Here is a 19,310-nt window from a genome sequence, read left to right as displayed (position 1 = left end):
TCATTTTTACCATCAAATCATGCATAAGACTGACAATACTGACTGGCAAAACTGATTGAATCCAAGCAAATAAAAAGGAATTTCGGACTTTCACCAGTGAATGATGGCATTTACCCGATTTCGGTCACTCACCGTACCATATACGCGCTTTTTGTTTTGACTTCAACTTGGTAGGTATCAAATAATTATGACTGTTCGAAGTAATAATTTTACTTATTGCCCAATGTGAGTAAAACTGAACAGATTAAAAATCTCCTTTTTGACACACATGTACGCAGACGAAAATAGTGGAGTATTATTAATAGTTCCGACTTCTGGAATAAGCCTTTGCGTTTTTAGGAATACCAGTTCATGAAAGTCAGGGGAAGTGGCAAAAAGTTTTGTGGATTTTTATTATAATGGAAAGACAAGAAAAACGTGTCTATCAACATTTCGGTGGATGGGGAGCACTTTGTTTTTTATTTAATCTTAAAAGTAAGAGAAAAATAAATAAATAACATGTATATCGAATTTAGATTACGGATGGTAGAGACCATGATACCATGGTAAAAAAAAAATCTGGGTGCTTTGGGAAGTTGAGGAAGATACGCAGATGTTTTCCCCAGATATTGTATAATGATAGTTTTAGTTACTTCTTCAAAATGCTGTATATGAAACAAAAAGTTATATTAAAAATGTGATTTGATCCTATTTTTTATGCCTGACTTAACAGGTTGTTTTTTTTCTTAAGGGTAAAAATGTAAAAAGAACCAAGTGAAAGTAGTTTTAAAATATTTTTGTTTGAAAATTTATAACTATTTGTATGTAGGTAAGTAAATTAACCTGTTTGTAGTGCAACGGATTTATGCTGTGCTTGGCAATTCTGTTCTATGGCACCCGGGATCCGATCCCCGCTGTAGCAAGGTTGGGGGACAAGCTTGCTACTTGTCTCTGTAAAAAAAAGATCCAGCAACTGAAACGTCGATTTGACACCCCATATGCCAGCAATGATTCTGGAGGATCTTGACCCTTCCACCCCTTCCCTCCTCCTCTCTGTCTTTTCTATGAGATAGTCAACTTATTTGTATTTGATTTTTCAGGTGGGCTTGTGGAACTCTTTGCTGGGGATATTCACCAGCTGAAGCAAGAGAAGTAAATTTAATGGCGTCATTTCATCATCCAGGTGGCTTTGCCTGGGGCTACATAAAGTTTGTAAGTTGTCTGCTTTGTCTATGTCTGGTTCCAATAATTTTTATTTGTTAGTAAACGTAGCAGTTTGAGCCTTCCTAGCTGAGTGGTTAGCGCACTAGGCTTGAAATTGTTTATCCGTGAGGACGAGGGTTTGATTCCAGGTGTCGCTGTTTATTTGGTTTGGAACGGGGTCAGTGGCGTTGCATTGTAAGCCGATCTAGAGCCGACTCAGCTCTAAATGGGTACCTGGAGAAATCTGAGGAAGGTAAACAGGAAGGGTGTGCGAAAGAACAGGATGGCTGGTTCCCAGCCCCCTTTTCCACTTCCTGGCTGAAGGGTCATGAAATGGAGATTAGCACTGCCAGTAGCAACTGTAAAGTTCGATGTTGTATTCTTTAGCTTTGCTTAGTAAAAGTTGAAAACAACCAAGGTCTATCGTTGCCTATTTTCAGAATATCTGTGTCTATATATTTTTTTCGTTCCCTAAAAACGATAATAACTTTTAGATAACAATAAAAAAGAAAATGAAATAATGTAATTAAGATGCAGTAGCAAAAAAGTAAATTCAAAATAGCCACAAAAAAAGACCTTAATCAAAAAATGGCAAACCCTATCTGCGGGCTCGCTGAAAATTTTCCCAGGGTTTTACTTAAACCGCTTTCTAGATTGGGTTGTGCCTTGTTAGGTCTGTGTTGAGAATATGCCTCAACCCTATGCTTTACTCGCCCAATTCACCTCCTCACACACGTAATGTAGTGATTAAATTATGTGGCTGCCTTCCTCTAATCCTTCCTGCTAATCCTTCTAATCCTTCTAATCCTTCCTGCTAATCCTTCCTCTCAAGGAAGATCCGAGCAAAATATTCGGGCCCTTTCTCATATGATATTAAATACTAAATTATAACTGAAAGAACACAAATAGAATTATCGGTGACCCCTCTTAATTCGGCGCACTAGCCCTGGTGTCTGAAATTTTCTTAAATATGACTTAAAATTTTAAGGAGTATTATTTTTTTGAACAAAATTCGAATAAACTTCTTTTGAATTGAGTTTCTTTTTTTGTATTTTTGTTTTTTAACTTATTTGCTTCAACCAGAGTTGCTCTTCATTCGAAGTAAGCTTGAATAACTTTCTGCGTCAACCTACGCAATATATACGCTGTGCAATATTTACTATATCTATTCATATTTGGAAATATGTATTTACCAGTTTGTTTTATATGAATATAAAATGTAGTGTGAAATGTCTTATGTCTTAAATAGAATCTGTAGTGTGAAATCCCCAAAACACGAATTATGTCTTGAAAACAGCAGAGATAATAACCTGTATTTTTTCACATTGCATGCCCTTGCTTATTATTGGTTCTGACATTCAGTCGAACGTCTGGCTCGAGGTGAGTCAATCTTCAGTTGATAACTGGATGATCTATAACTACTCTTAATCCCAGCGTCTACTGCTCTTTTTGAACACTACTCTTCTAGTGTCTATTTTAGAGCCCTAAGATAGAGGTTGAGTTAGGGCCCAAACGGCCCGGGGATAGACATAATGGTAGAGACAAGGTTTTCTTTGACTGCCGAAACACTTCCTTAACGATGGTGATGAGTATTTTAGATTTTGATTTGATATCAGGTCCTCAGGGCAACGTAGTACCTGGTCGATCTATCAGAGGTGCCAAAATTATGGGTGGAAAAAAACAACTAAGAATTAAGAATAAGGGCTGGCAGTTCTTCTCCTGGCTGGCAGTTTCTGGTGTAGTGCGGCTACGACAAGGTAATGGTCGAACCCATTTTTCGAACCAGTATCTGCCCCTCTGTATGCCCTGCAGTCAAGGACAGAGGATCGCCAACTTCGTCTTATCATTAGATAATCAAGTTGTGCAAGTGTGCGGCCATCTCGGGATCTCCACGTGAACGTCTGAACATTTTTGTTTTGGAAAAAAGTGTTCATAAGGGATAGCTTGTTATGTATTGCAAACTGAAGCAATCTTGTACCATCCACACAACGTTCTCTGCTTCCGTGTGGTCCAATACTACCATGTTCTGCTGGGTCGGAACGGGGTTCTAACCTTGCATTGAACCCCCCCCTCCCCCAATCACAATCTTGTCTCGGCTGGGATAGTTGTTAAGGACCGCCTGTAATTCTTCATAGACGTGATCTTTCAGGTGGTCAGGGAAGTCTCGTGTAGGTGAATACGCTGCTACTACCGTCATGTTGAAAGGGTGTCCATGCAGTCGGATCTTTGCTATTCGGTTGGAGACTGGATCCAAGTCTAGCACTGATGATTCGGTCTTCTCACTGAGGATGAATCCGACACTGTGACGTCCAGAGCCGTCGCTGGAGCCAGAGTTATAAAAATGACATACGTCTGCCATTTCTAGGTCATTGATCGTGGTTTTACCTTGGTCATTCAATCTTGTTTCAGTAAGGCACAGGAGGTCTAGGTTGTATCGGTAGAAATTTTTGGCTGTAAAAGCCTGCGTCGCGTTGCATTTTAGTGAACATACATTCCAGGTCGCAATTCTTAAAGTCCTCTTCATCATCTTCAACGATGTTGTTGTTGTACTGACTCGCCCACTTTTCGCCATGGTCGTTGGAACCCTTGACGCGTCGCTTGCCGGGGACACCGTAGCACAGGTTGTTTTTCTTTGGTCTAACATTATTCCATGGTGTTTCGTGGGAATTTTGCTGACCGACGGTTCCCCAGGCCATCGGTTACCCTGGTGCGCTAGCATTCTTAATCTGAGTTAGACGTTTTAAGAGAGGTCCACCCTTCCACTACTTTTAGGAGCACCTAGGAGTTCCCGAACGGACGTTAGGGACGGAGGCAGAAATGCTTGAGCCCACTCGTCACAGCCCACAACCGCCGCAACAAACAGGAATACACCTTGCCATGTAAACCCACCTAAGTCCGAAGGGATTGGAAGGGCACTGTTGGTCACGATGGTATATACCTTCCTGTCTTACTCTCATTTCTTCAATTCTTCTACAATTCAAAGTTGGAATTTTAGTTTGGAAGAATATACAGATGATTTGATCGTTTGTTGCAACAAGAAAATTTAGGGATTTTCAAGAACTTCTAAGAAACTAGATCAGGCCGGTAGGGGCTCAGAAAGCCTGCCAATATTTCTTTAGATCTCAAACAAACTACATCCTTTGTAACTTTGCATTGTTCTAATGACCAATACGGCTGCCAAAAATCTCCAGTCAGGCTCACATTTTCTACAGTAATCTTTTCTTACAGTTTCAGAAAAAAATTTTAATTTTTATGTTTGCTCTAATTATTCTCATCCTAAAAATGATAATAACCTTGTCACGGTGGAGTCGACAGAGCAACGTCTGGGAATAACCGGGATTGAGGCTCAATCCCCGTGTCGCAAGGAAGATTGTTCTTTTGATGTATATGATAATGTGTTTACAATTTTTAACCCGTCCTAGCCGAGGGGTTGGCACGCTAGACATGATATCCTTTGTCTGTGAGGACAGGGATTCGAGTCCTTATGTAACTGGTATTTTGGTTTGGAACGGGGGTCAGTGGCATCACTCAGGAAGCTGAGCCAGAGTCAACCCATCTCTAAATGGCTACCTGGAGAAATCTAGGGAAGGTAAACAGGAAGGATATGCGAAAGCACACTATGGCTGGCCTACAGCCTCCCATTTTACTTCCTGGTTGAAGGGCCATGAAACGGAGATCAGTACCGCCAGTAAAGACTGTAGAGTCCAATACTGTGTTTTTTATCTTACCTTTGTCATCCTAATACGGTTTCTTTAATATCTCCACGTTGTTTCACTAGGGAGTTGGTTTGACTTAATTTGTGGTTTTGGTATGTAACACACTCCTCGGGTTTTTTACATCTGACAGTTGGCTATTTACATAGAAAGAATAGAAAAACGCCTCAGTTGTTGACTATACTGGTCGTTGTGAGAGCAGTTGAGTGTCTCCATCCACTGCACTGAATTTTTTCATGTCCGCAAGTTGGCTTACTCTTCCTTTTTAAAACTGATTCCAAAAATTATCTTTTGGACTACTTCAGAAGGCATTAACAAAATTCAAAAACATAAACAGAAGTAGTTACTTTCGGGTGCATCCTTTGTCACTAATATTTTTAAATCTTCGATGAAATTATTGTTGGTCTCTTGGGTCAAATTCATTGTTTTATTTATTTATCTTAATTTGAACAAGTTATTTTTAGAGTCAAATTGTTTTTAGTTGTCAAGTTGTTTCAAAATACCCTGTTTATTTTTAGAGTCAGCTGGTATATAAGGATGGTGCTACAAGCGACACAATTATTGAAGCTAACTTGAAGCACCCCGGGAAAAACAATAGAAACCTTGTAAGTAATTTCAAATTCTCCCTTTTTTTGTAGCTGAGGTTTTACCATCATGAAACTTCAACAGGCATAGATTCAGCCGCTTAAAGACGAAGTTAAATGTAAGTAGAGGATAACAAAGCTGCTATTTTGATTAAGCTGCTTTTATAGATTTATTTCAGTTTTTAGAAAAACTTTGAAAAAGAGGAACGAAAAATGTAAAAAATACTTTCATGTATTTCAATTGGGCCCAGGCGCATGTATAGAATACATAATAGTATGCGGAATGACATACTATAAATACGAAAAGCTACAATATGTGGGGGAAAGTATTAATAACATATATGAGAGATTTTCGGGGCACAAAAGCACAATTAAAGGTAAAAAAACGAATAGCTATCTAGTACAATATTGTAATAATGGTACCTGTGCTTTAACTGATTTAACCGTTAAGATTTTAGAAAATTTGGAATTAAGTAATCGAACCAAAGAAGAGAAAAATATAAATTTACGTAAGCGGGAAGACTGTTGGATCCATACCCTCGGTGCTGCTTATCCGTTCGGGTTGAATGATGGAGTGGCTAAATATGGAGACATGTCTAATGTTGTTGTTAATTGTATAAATGGTTTAATGGATCATCCTTCTTTTAATCATCCCGCTAAACGTAAAAATCAATCAAGAGGGCATAGGAAAAATAATAGGAAAAAGAATATAGATTTAGATATCTATTTGAAGGAATTGTGCAAACTATTTGAGTCTAATGGTATGGCTGGTATAATAAAATGTTGAAATAATTTATCAAAAAAAAATTTAAAGAAATTATTTTGGCATGTAAGTAACGAAACACCATATAACTCAAAAACTAAACTGATTCATGATACAGCCTGTGTTCTAGCTAGAACTAAAGGTAATGAAAATGAAAAAAAGTCAGATAAGACTGTTAATAAGGAGAAGAGATTATATCTTCCTATAACTTTTATAAGTAAACAAATAGAGGTTATAAATTTACCTGGAATTTTAATCCAGGCTGATGTTAAACAGGCCTTTCCTAGTAATTTGAAGTATAAGAATAATCCGATTATAACATATAAATTTTCAAAAACGATAGGACAAATGATTTTTAATTATAATTTAATACTTAGGAATTTTGACACGGTTAGTAATTGGAAACCTATTTGTAAGTGTGACCAATTGTTATCGTTTGTTAATCCAACTTACGAACATATTATTACAGGTGATTTAACAATAATTAAGCAAATTGAACTGCAGAATATAATGAAAATTGGGGCTAAATTCCGTCTTTCAAATCATCTAAAACCCTCGAATCTGCTTAGAGGGTTAAATAATAATCTCGACATATTTATTGATAATTGGTGCGAAAAAGAGAAAATTAATAAAAAATGTTTCCAGAATTGGAATAATTTATTTATTAATAACGTTAGAAATAAGATAAATAAGAAGACAAATAAGCATGGTAATGATGGTGCTTTTTACAATTCTAAGATAAAACAAGCAATTGATAATATAAAGAGGGATTTTGTAATTGTACCCATTGATAAAGCGAATAATAATTTTGCAATAATTTGTCAGAAGCTTTATTGTGATGTTTTAACAAAGGAGCTTTGTGCAACAAATACATATAAAAAGGTTCAAGATGTTAATAATAGTCTATTGATTGGAATAGAGGATATACTTTTAAAAAAATTTAATATCAAGGTTAATGATAATGATAAAAATTTTCCGTTTTTATATTGGACGGCAAAATTTCATAAAAATCCCCCGAAACCACGCTTTATTGCGGGGGCAGCAAGGTGCCCGACCAGAGTTGCGGCTACTAACTTGTCGTGTATTTTAGGAGAAATCAAAAATAAATTTGAGGCATATTGTTCGGGAATTAAAAAATTTTCTAAGTTTAATTCATACTGGAGCATTAATAATTCGCAGCAAGTAATAGACCCTCTTGCTTTAGCTTCAGCCAAAAGATTGGACTCGTTTGATTTCACTACATTATATACAAATTTACCCATTAATTTAGTATTTATAAATTTAAAAAAGATTATTAAGAAAGCTTTTCTTTTGTCAAATTTGCCGTTTTTAAAAATTGATGCGCATAATAAGAAGGCGAGATGGACTAATTATTTTAATAGTACAACTAGCTCAAGATGTTATAGCCTAGATATGATTTTTGATCTACTAGAATTTGTTCTATTTAATACTTATATAAAATTTAATGGCAATCTATATTATCAATGTAATGGAATTCCTATGGGGGTAATGCCAGTCCAGTTATAGCGGACCTATTTCTAAATTATTTAGAATACGATTATATGACGGATAAAAAGAATCCAAGTAATATAAAGCACTTGCTCTCAAATAATAAAATATATTTAGATGACCTTCTGGTGATAAATTGTTCAAATTTTTTAGAGACTGCAAGTAAAATATATTCACCAGACTTAAAGCTGGAATCCATTAATGAAAATGCACAATATGATCATTTTCGAGATTTAGAGATTATTGTGGTACCTAATAATACCATAAATGTTAAGATATACAATAAAACAGACGATTTTAATTTTGAAATAGTTAATTTTCCATTTCCAAAAAGTAATACTCATTTAAATATAACATATTCATCGTTTTTTTTCCAACTATTTAGATATGCAAGAATTTGTACTAATTACATCGATTTTAGAAATAGATGTATGTTACTTAGCAAGAAGCTAATCATAAGAGGTTTTTCCGCCAATAAACTTGCTTGGCAATTTAAAAAGCTTTTTTTTAAGTATAATCAGCTTTTACATAAGTATAATAAAAGTTATCAAGATATCTTGAATATTTTACGGTAACTTGTTGACGGAATTGGTTTATCGTCCCGGTTGTTGAGGATTGGATTGCGACATTTGTGGTAAAGATTAGGGTGGAATACTCGGAATCTAATTCTTAGAATGTGAATGAAAGTGAAATTTTTCCGGGTGGAGGACTATTTTTATTTATTTGTTTGTATTTAAATCGGTTGAAGTTCGGCTGTCAGTTTTATTTGAATGGTGGTTAAGAATGTTTGAAAATTTTTTTCTGGGGTATATATTTCTATTTTTTGGATATTTTGGATTTTGTTTATGTTTATTCCATTGGTGGCACTGTATAGGGGTATGCCAGATTATTGCATGGCGCGCTCAAATTGCCTGGGTAATGAAATTTAAGCACCGAAACCCATTTAGGCAATGAGTTTTCATCTGACGAGCCCCGATATATGGTGATCACCTTGGGAATATAATGTTTTTGTAGATTTAAGGTGCTATAGCTTGGTTTTGGAACATTGACGTATGCTTATTGATGCTGATTTTGCTCTATTTTGGACTTGATTTTCGGACTGTCGGATTGGTTCGGATTGGTTATACTGTTTTGTCCTGGGGAACTGGATGGATGAGAAGGGTCTAGACCTTGTTCAAGTGCTAATTTATTTCAGTTACTAAAGTAGGAAGACAGTTTTTTTTTTTTTTTTTTTTTTTTTGCCAGGTGATTACCGTAATAAACTATTGAATATTAACTTTATTTAGAGGAATGCTAAAAAAAACTAGACAAGATTCAAGGTTTTTTTTTTCTGTTTGGTTGTTGATCGTTGTAAAAAAAAAAAACTCATGACTTCTTCGTTTTCTCTGTCGTCAGAACATATGGGTGATATTTTTCTATCGAAGCAAAACACTTGCGCGGTGTGTTTAAATCTCTATTAAATACTTCTCTCTCACTTTTGCTGTTCACAAGCCTATAAGTATGTTACTCTCCAAGTTGCACTGGCATCTAAAGAATTATCTGCTCCTTTAGACACGTAATCACAATTGGGCTGTATTTGTCAATCCTGTCGTCCAAGATGCTGCTGTTGCATACTTTAATGCTAGATGTACTGCTGCTGGCTATATATGGAATCCAAGTTTTGTACAAATTATCGACCAAAGCAATGTAAGCATGTCTTATATTTTACGTACTGTCAATATAACTGTTTATGATACATTTTGCTCTTTTCTTCTACGTTTTGTTTGACGTTTTAACGTTACTGTGCGTTTTGCAGTAACGTACGTCCTGTAGGTTTTTTAAGTTGAGAGCGTTTGTTTACCGCATGATTTCAAACTTACTAAATGATTTATCCTGAACTGCGATTCAATAGTTACGATTCACTATAATATCACAATATTTCTACTTTTTTCTCAAGCAATGTCTAAAATCTTGGTGATTTTCTTTAGAAAATCGTTAGATTACTCTTGAAGTTTGGTAGAAGTTTCTGTAAAACTGTTGCTTATTTTTTATTATGCTTTTAGAGTTGTTTGAGTTGTTAGAGTCCTTAAGAGACTAAAAAGAAAAGCCATTGAAATAAAATAATGAATGGCCACAGAGTAACACTTTCTGGTATTCAGAGTTTTCTGTAGATTTTTGGTAGTTTCGATATTATTTTTTTTTCAGAGTTGGATTGGTATTTCGGTAGATTTCACGAAAAATCGGTTGAAGTGAAAATGCTCTAATACATACCTTGCACACCTTATCTACGTACCAGACAGATCAGTCTCTATAGTATCATAGCAAAAGCTGTTACTTGATTTCTTTAGTTTCTCTCTTGTAACAGATACTTGTAAGTCAATCATTTTACTTGAAATTAAAATGTCAGATAGGGAATTCTAATATATCCAATTTAAAGTTAGGACGGATTTGTATCCGTCCAAAAAGTGCCGGATTGAGGCACTTTCTTATACCTTATTGGATTATCCGTGTGAAATTATATACCAATCAAAAGATCAACTGATTTTTAAGTCGCAAGCCTTTTTACAAGTGAACTCTCTGATCCTTTGTGTTACAACACTGAGATTAGTGGCTTTAAATACCCCAGTATTATTTCATCCCAATTTTGTTTTTTAAATCAAAGTATTCTAATTGACAAAAACTTGCCAATTCTATTCTGCATTTATCCCCAACCTACTAACGCCCAGTATAGGAAAAGTAAAGGTATTTAGTGTCTTGGCAGACTCATAAGAAACAGGAAGCATCAAGAAAACGGTCTTGATTCGTGTACTACCTATTATAAGCTGAATTAACTCAATTAAGCTGAAATAACTCAATTAAGCAATGATAAGCTCAGTTAAGCTGAAATTCAAGGAATAAATTTCTTGAATTAAAAGTGGTTTACGTTCAGGCTCTTGAGGTTAAATTTCTTAGTATCAAAACACTAAAACATGGAAAATAAACTTAAAATCGCTAAGCTAATTAGATGCAGATATCTATATCAATCATCCAGCATATGAAAGAACTTACGCGAGTTTTGGTGATTGTTCCAGTATTGTGGGATCTGTTATTGTACATAGGCGTATTAATGCTCGTTTTTATGTCTGTGATTAAAATTTACAAAAAATTCCAAAATGGTGTTTGAAGAGCCTTGAATTTGAGGAATTCATGGTGTTCAGGAATTCAGGAATTCATGGAATTCAGGTGTCTCGTTTAACTCCTCTCCTTAAATGTTTTCAAAACTTTAGAACAGTACCCAGTTATTTAACGCCGTTAGGAATATTAACAACCGAATTTTTTTCTTGGACTGAAAATTAAGCTAATTTCTGAATTCAGCCCTCCCTCCCCCACTCCTTAAAAAACAACAAAAACATATTATCAATTATACAGTGGCTATAAAATATGTTAAAGAAGAAGATCTTAAAAATCCCAGAAAAGTTAAATAACTGAATGACTGTCACAAATTTTGCTGACAAATAAATACAAAGTTTCGTATTATTTAATTGTCTATAGAAGATCTCTTCCCATAGTTAGCATTCTACCCCATCTATCTTAAAAGTTGACTAACCTATTTTCTGCAATGGCTAGGTTTACCTGCTATCTTTCAAAATTTTGCTATAACCTAGCCGATAAACCTTCGCTAGCATCTTATGCAAGTTTTTTACTAGCAATTGTATGGGATTAACGACGTTTCTTGACCAGGGTTGCCACCCTTAGTGATTTATCACTATTTCTAGTGATTTTTTGTATTGCCTAAACAAAATCACTAAATCAAGATATAAATCACTGGATTATTGAAGAAAATCACTAAATCAGGACATAAATCACTAGATTATTGAAGAAAATCACTAAATCAACCAAACAATCCCTAAAATCTAGTGATTTTCTTTTCTCGTCGGGTGGTAACCCTGTTCTTGACTACTAAGGTCCTTGTGTCGGCCCTGCAGTTTGTGTTTAGAGCCAGCTTTGAACTCAAGGTTCTGTATTACGAAGCTGAGATCAAATCCACTGCACCACGACAAGACAAAATAAAAGTTACTACATGTATCGAGGTTGTCAAATCCTTGAAACACAACGAGCTGAACTCGAGTCCCCACATATGGAAAGAGTCCCATACTCATTGTACTATGACAACTGTAGGTGATTTACTTCAAACTTCTTTTATTATAGTTAATTGTTTTCCTCGTTTTCTTCTGGTCTCATATAAAAATCTTAACTAGGCTCTTTTTTTTCCTTAGTGGTGAAAATTCTACATAAACACTGCTAGTATTTTTTTTTAATTTGCCAGGTTAAGCATTCTTTTTTTTAGAATTTAGAATTATAGTATACCCTATGTAAGCTTTACATCTTTTTCGGCTCTATGGAAGTATAATTGTGGAGAACATAATAAATCTGTACCCTTCTTTTCGGGTCTTTGCTCCCTGTAAAAAAAAAAAAAAAATCTGATATTTTTATTTCAGATGTTCTAAATTTCTGTATCTCTCATTGGTATTGTAGTAGTAGAACCATTCACTACTGTTCGTGGTAACTTTTTTTTATGAAAAAGTGACATGTGTCAATGATAGTCAAAACGAAATAAAATGAAATTACGAAAGTTTACCAAGACTCGTAAAAATTTACGAGCCTAAGGAAATTTGTAGCCTTTACGTGAACCTTATTCAGGAGAGGGGCCTCATGTTTCTGTATGCAAAAACATGAAGTTTTTGTGTTTTCCCCTTTAATATAAATAACCTTCAATGTTGATATGTTACCATAATAAAGTGCCAGTTTCTGTCATTTTGTGCTACAGATTAGAAATTTTGTACCAAATAGGGGTCACAATGCTACCCAGCGAAAGTTCCAAGATAGTTAATTGACTCAGAACTATAAAAAAAAAAACTCTGGAAGTATTCTCTCAGCTTCAGACATTACTCTCCCCCATGATCCATACAAAATATAGGCCTATAGAACGCATACACAGTATTACTAAATGTTGTAAAGTACTGCACTTTGGCACATTAACTATTGTGGGAGTGGGAAGGAATGTGGGTATTTTATAGAATATGAGGAGGGAAGGGGTGACCTAACTCATAGGAAGTATATTTTCATGTTCAAGTTTTCCAAGTTCTAGATCAATGTGGACTAGTATCAAACCCAGGGGCGTAGCCCTAGCATTTTTTTGGGGGTTTGGGCAAGAGGGGTATACATCAGGAGAGTCAAGGGGCATGGACTATATAATTATTTTTTCTCCAAATTATTAGGGGGCAACTGCCCCCTCCAAACGACGTCACTGATCAAACCCTAGTATCATATCCCTTCATCTGGAATAATATCATTGCGAAGGTATCAACTTCTTCTCATTGCGAATATAGGGGGGGGGGGCAAGAGGAGTATACACCAGAAGAGTCAAGGGGCATGGGCTATATAATAATTTTTATATCCAAATTATTAGGGGGCAACTGCCCCCTCCCCCCAAACGACGTCACTGATCAAGCCCTTGTATCATATCCCTGCATCTGGAATAATATCATTGCGAAGGTATCAACTTCTTCTCATTGCGAATAAAGGGGGGGGGGGAGAGATAAGGGTATACATCAAGAAAGTCAAGGGGCATGGGCTATATAATAATTTTTATATCCAAATTATTAGGGGGCAGCTGCCCCCCCCCCTCACCCCCAAACGACGTCACTGATCAAACCCTAGTATCATATCCCTGTATCTAGAAAAAAAATCATTGCGAAGGTATCAACTTCTTCTCATTGCGAATAAATTCTTCTCGAATAAGTTCTTCTCGAAAACTTCTTCTTCTGAGAATGAACTTCTTCTCATGAGCGAGACGAAGTATCTGAACTAGTAAGTAGATCACGATCGGTGCTTATTCTTAAAAATAATTTACAGAAGATTGTTCTTTCAGCTTTGAGTAGTAGACTATTTTAATAAATTGCAAAATATTTCGTGATTTGCTTCTCTATCTCCTGTTCATTTTTTCTTCTTCGGTTTTTGTGAAGCGTTCTTTTTTGTGATAAAGGAGATACATCGATTTCCACCTCTTTGTCTACCTTTGTTAAAAGTTAGCCTCTTGTTGATATGTGAAGGAAAATTCAAAGTTCAAGTTCTCTTTTTATTGCAGGAGGAATTTTATTCAAAAGAATGTACCCCAGAGACACCTTATAGATGCAAAATCGGTGACCTGTCCGGAAGACTTGGACCGATTGAAATTGGAGGAAGGCGTGTCGTTTTAAGTGACAAAAACCTTCCCCTGAGTATGTTAAAACACTCATTTATTGTAGCCATTTTAAGTGCCATTTTAAAATGGCAAAAAGATCACATAAAAAAAATGCTTTTTGCTATTTTGTGCTAGAGAGTGGTAGCATTGGTTCAAATAAGACAAAATGCTATAAAACAAAAAATAAAGAGATAACATTTTGGTTTAAGCCTTTAGAAAGCCTTATAAAAAATCTGCCAATTACATAGGGCATTTGGGCAAAAAGGGCGCCCGGTGATTGGTCTTATTCTGAAGTTCTACTCTGACAATCTGTAAGTTACTAATTACAAAAAATCGCAGCAACACGCAACTTAAAAATATAACAATTTCTTCTCCCATGGCAGTAAAAAATGGCAACAAAACTTAAAATGTACAGAATTTCTCCTGAATATCAGAGAGGTTGGTATACTTTTTAAATCAGATAACTGTTGCGTGAGTCGCTTCCATCTTTTTTGCCAGTTTAACAGAGCTTCAGGAACGTGTTGCAAAGAACCATTGTCCTACACGGTTGATTCCTCTCTTACCATATATTTATAGAATATGGGAAGTGCGGGTGTACTAATTAGAACACACCTAACTGTTGTGAGACTAGCTTCAAGTCTAATTTACCTTCCAAAAGAGCTGCATGAACTTGTTGCGAAGCACCACTGTGCTATGTGCTAGATTCGTCACTGACTATGTTTTGTATTTTCGACGTAATACCTCAGATTAGGTCTTGTTTTCCAAGCCCACGCTGCATTTCTATGACGTACAAATAAACATTAAAATGGGGATAAATCCATTTATTTGACAGTGATACAAAAGTCTGGATGTTTTGACCACATCTATAGCGATCGTCATCAGTAGATATACTAAATGTTAGTTTTAATTTTAATGCTTTAGTATATCTGCTGATGACGATCGCTGTATATATGGTCGAAATATCCAGACTTTTAAATTTGTTTTCACTGTCAAATAAATGGACTTATCCCCATTTGAACGTTTATTTGTTCACCATGTATTTGAAGAATAAAATATAGTTTATTCGCCAAGATAACATAAAGCCATCATATACACGCCAGAGAAAAAAAACACGTTAAGTGGCATTAAAACTTAAATGAACCAAATATATGCTGAATATGAGAAGGGCTGGTGTACCATTTAGAGCCCATCTAACTATTGTTTGAGTTGATTCCATTCTATTTTACTAGGCTAGCAGAGCAACATGATTGTGTTATGAAGAAATATTTTGCTATATACTTGATACCTCACTGGCCATATATCTATATAATAGAATATGGTTTGTTCGCTAAAATAGCATAAAGCTAGCTTAAGCACGCCAGAGGAAGAAGAATATATATACAGAATTTAAAGAAGGGATGAATAAAAATTTTATCAGTATTAAAATTTGCCATAAAAGAGTTGGTCAAAATAAATTTGACATCATTATACAAAATGTATTTCATACCCGGATTTTGATTTTTGATTATTTTTTTTTCTGTATTTTTCCTAAATGATTTAGTCTTAGTCAACACCGTGTTACCTTCTTGCTACCTCACACAAAAAGGCCCTCACAAATAACCATATGCTGCCGGAAATGAGGAGAAAAAAGTGCTATGGCTCCAACTTATGAGTTTTTGCATCCAGTTCCTGGTTTGTCCTGGGGTTTCCTTAGGTGTAAAAGTTTTAAACGAAAGTATATTACTCCAACCTCATAAGAAACAAATATTAACCTCATAATTGACAGTATACTGCTATCAATGAGGAAATTTTTACTGTCATCCTAAATAACCTGATTTGTATTACTCAAATCTTGTTTTTTGCTGGATGGAATTCAGTCGTTGCTGTATGGGGAGTCAACCCGGCCCCCAAAAGCATAGTATATATTAAATACGTACCCTAATCTAACCAAACCTAGGTATCTTTAATTCCCCCTAAACTCCAAAAAACTAAAGTTTAAATATAGTTCCCAGAGGGAGAAACCCTTAGTTTATACAGGGATTGGCTAATCCCTAATCCGATTGGCTAATCCGACTGGCTATCCCTAAACTCGATTGGCTTTTCGGTCTGAAGCTGTAGACCAATCATGTGATCTAAATGTTGTTTAGATCCACCTTCTTCCTCATGTCATATGCTCTTTTAAAATTTAATAATCGTCGTCCTCGCAAGTGCATTCCCCCCCCACCTATTAGCTGAATATAACCCTTAGCTGCTTGCAAAAGTTTGTTAATTTTAGGGCTCTGCATTATTTTTTTCGCTAATTTCTCATTGAAAGATTTTTGAAAATGGGGGGCTATATATCCAGCCCCATTAGAGGACCTGGGACGTACTTAATAAAAAAGCAATTAGTATAATCAAAAAAAGGGTTAAAAGGAGAATCGAGTGGTATGTTCATCTTTTAATTAGCAAATTAATCAAGAAAAAAATTATTTTGATTAATTAATTACGGTAACTACTCTGGAGGTCATTCTAAATTTAATTTTTCTTGATTGAACAATTTTCTTACAAACAGTCATTCTATACGATTTTTATATTTCAGATGGAAAACTAGGAGTAGCCGGACGGTCTGTTGTTATATACGACAGTGATTTTCGTGGTGATAGATATGCATGCGCTAACATTTTGCCATATTCAACCATCTTCAAATATGTCGTCATCAAGAAACCACCGAAGTTTTCACCGTAAGAAGGGTTCTTCTTTTCATTTTTTACCCTTTCTATCTTTTTTAAATCACATTCATGTGTGGACTTGACCTCAATGAGGCTAATTTCTGTTCAGTAACAAACATTTTTCCATATTCAACATTTTCAAATGTGTGGTCATCAAGAAAGCACCAAAGTTTTCAGCGTAAGAAGGGTTCTTCTTTTTCATTTTTTAGTCTTTCTATCTTTTTTTAATCATATTCATTTGTGGACTTGACCTCAATAAGGCTTATTTCTATTCCGTAACAAACATGTGTCCATATTCAACTATCTTCAATCATCATGAAATCGCAGAAGTTTTTTTCTTTTTTTCATTTTTTAGTCGTTCTAACCTTGTTCATATACATGCATGTCTGCGCTTGTTCTCATTGAGGCCAATTCTTTCAGTAGCAATTATGGAAATAACTTATTCTTTTGGTCTTCAAATGTAATTTTTTTAAAGTATAGTATAATTTGATTGGGTTAATATTCCTATATAATGTTTCAACATACGGTGAAGAAAACTGCAAAAAAACAATGCGGTGTTTTCTTATTTAGGGACTGTTGTCTTTTTATTATAATCACTGAAGAAAATTAGAAATTTAAAAGAACCAGTAATTCAGACATGGAAGGTTAGCCAACCTCCCGATTCAAAAAAAGTTTGTAAATGTTCATGAGATGGGTAATAATTCTTCAAATATGAAAAAAAAATGTTGTTTTTTTATGCAATCTTCTAGCGCAAATTACTGGTAGGTTCGGATCACCGGACTCACCAGTGATTTGTGGAATGATTTATTGAACACCGCAATTCCATAAACAAGTCTCTCAAATTTAGAAGCCCAGCCAAACTTTTCTTTTTTTCTTTGGCAGTTTGTATTTTTGTTCAATCTGGTCGTTTTGTATAGTTTAAGGAGCGATAGCTTTTTCTTAAGATAAAGCTCTCATGCAAAGGGTTAGGAAACCCATAGAAATACAAAAACATGTTTTCATAATTTGGCAACTTACAGAGCTACTGGTCTAAATGATGATTCAATTTATGATATCATTTTAAAAATGAACCTTTTTTCAAAAGTTGTAACTCGGTCATGCAAAATCCCCACCACCCCCCCCCCCCCAAAAAAAAAAACTTTTCGTATGCTGACCAATGGTCTGCTTTGCGTAGGTACCGATCTCCTGATTCACTGCCTTCGGCCGGGAGTGCACTGAGCTTTCACAGTCACGCCATTGACCCAAACCAAATAACCAGATAACCAAATAACCAAAAATCCAAACCAAATAACCAGCGACACTAAGACTCAAACGCCTATGCAAAATCACAATTGGGTTAAATTAAATAAAACCTAAACAATATACATTAGATACCAGCAAAAGAATTATTTCTCAACACCAATTATTATGTTTTTGATTTGTTTTTACTGTCTTACTGTCAATTGATTTTGTGTTGTGATCATTACTATTTTATTCCCTTGTTTCGTTGCTGTTTTATTTTTCTTTTCTTTGAGCAGTTGTTGTGCTTAATGGTTGGATTTTTTCTTTCTAATCTCTTTTGATTTCAAATTTTTCGTTTTTCAACGTTGAGGATTACTTTTTGTGGTATAGGGGAAATATTCTTTCGTTTCTACTTTTTTTTTCTTTTTCTTCCTACTGGCCGCAAACTTTTGCTGCTCAAAATATATTGCTTTGATTTTTTCATCGTTGGTCAGATTGGATTTAGATCTTTTATCACTAAAAAATTTTTTGCGTACCATATCATTGAGCTGACAGTAGACATATCGTCAAAGAAAATTATTTATAAACTAAAAAAGATCTTGGACTATGAGCTTAGTAAACCAAAAGTTAAACTTGAGAAACTGTTATCATTCTGATGATTGTGATAGGGTCCCTGCTCAGAAGCATTTTAAAATGAATAATTTAATGGACGTACCCCAAATTCTTGACTACTAAGTTACAATTTTCTCTTATAAATATTCAGATCAGCTGATAATCTCATTTTTTGAATATCTGCTTACTTGTAATATACCGTCCTGATCATGGTACGAAAAATACGAACTCATGACTCAATGTAACTCATGATGATAGGAGCACTCTTGTGTAATTGAGTCCTTTGTAATATTGTCCTTTGTAATATTGTCCTTTGTAATGAGTCCTTTGTAATTATGTAATTGAGTCCTTTGTAATTGAAAATTGTGGTCCTCTTGTTCTGAATATACAGCTTAGGGTTCTAATACTCCTAGTCTCTCTGCTTTTAAGTTGAGGGCAAAAAGGTCCTTTTATCTCAGGAGGAAGTTTGATGACTAACCTGCTTCAGGTTAACTCTTAATCCAATCTATTTATATTCTTCATTTTTGGAGTTTTCTTATTACTAGTGTTTAGAAGTTTGGTATGATTGTGTTGAACTAGTACCATTGAATAGCCCGCTTGCCCTTTTAAGGGCATTGTATTCAAGGGACTTGCTATTGATCTTTGTTATTTTTTGTGGGGGTATATTGTTTGTTTTGTTGTGGATGGGCTGTAATTGTCTGACTTCGCTTGCCCTTTCAATCTTCAGTGTCCTTCCCGACAGGGAAAGTTTGAGCAATGTTTGTTCTCTTATTGAATGTATATCCAACAAAAAACTTATATCTCCAATGTATCTCAAACTTTCTCAATAAAACCCCT

The 19,310-nt window shown here is 35.2% G+C and overlaps 1 protein-coding gene across 2 annotated transcripts in view; it reads left to right on the top strand.

The window, feature by feature from the left end:
* Rsod (superoxide dismutase family protein Rsod) overlaps window positions 1-19,310 on the top strand; it is a 108,363-nt gene that overhangs the window by 78,453 nt on the left and 10,600 nt on the right. For both annotated transcript variants that reach the window (XM_089096269.1, XM_089096270.1), the window contains 5 exons: window positions 1,080-1,191; window positions 5,414-5,500; window positions 9,303-9,437; window positions 13,858-13,990; window positions 16,511-16,652. In XM_089096269.1, the coding sequence (XP_088952395.1) occupies window positions 1,080-1,191; window positions 5,414-5,500; window positions 9,303-9,437; window positions 13,858-13,990; window positions 16,511-16,652 (609 nt within the window). The remainder of the gene's footprint in view (window positions 1-1,079; window positions 1,192-5,413; window positions 5,501-9,302; window positions 9,438-13,857; window positions 13,991-16,510; window positions 16,653-19,310) is intronic.

The sequence above is a fragment of the Artemia sp. Qi Xiang Cuo genome, chromosome 11, assembly GCF_049724085.1.
Source record: "Artemia sp. Qi Xiang Cuo chromosome 11, ASM4972408v1, whole genome shotgun sequence".
Lineage (NCBI taxonomy): Eukaryota > Metazoa > Arthropoda > Branchiopoda > Anostraca > Artemiidae > Artemia > Artemia sp. Qi Xiang Cuo.
This window is presented reverse-complemented; position numbering and strand designations above follow the sequence as displayed.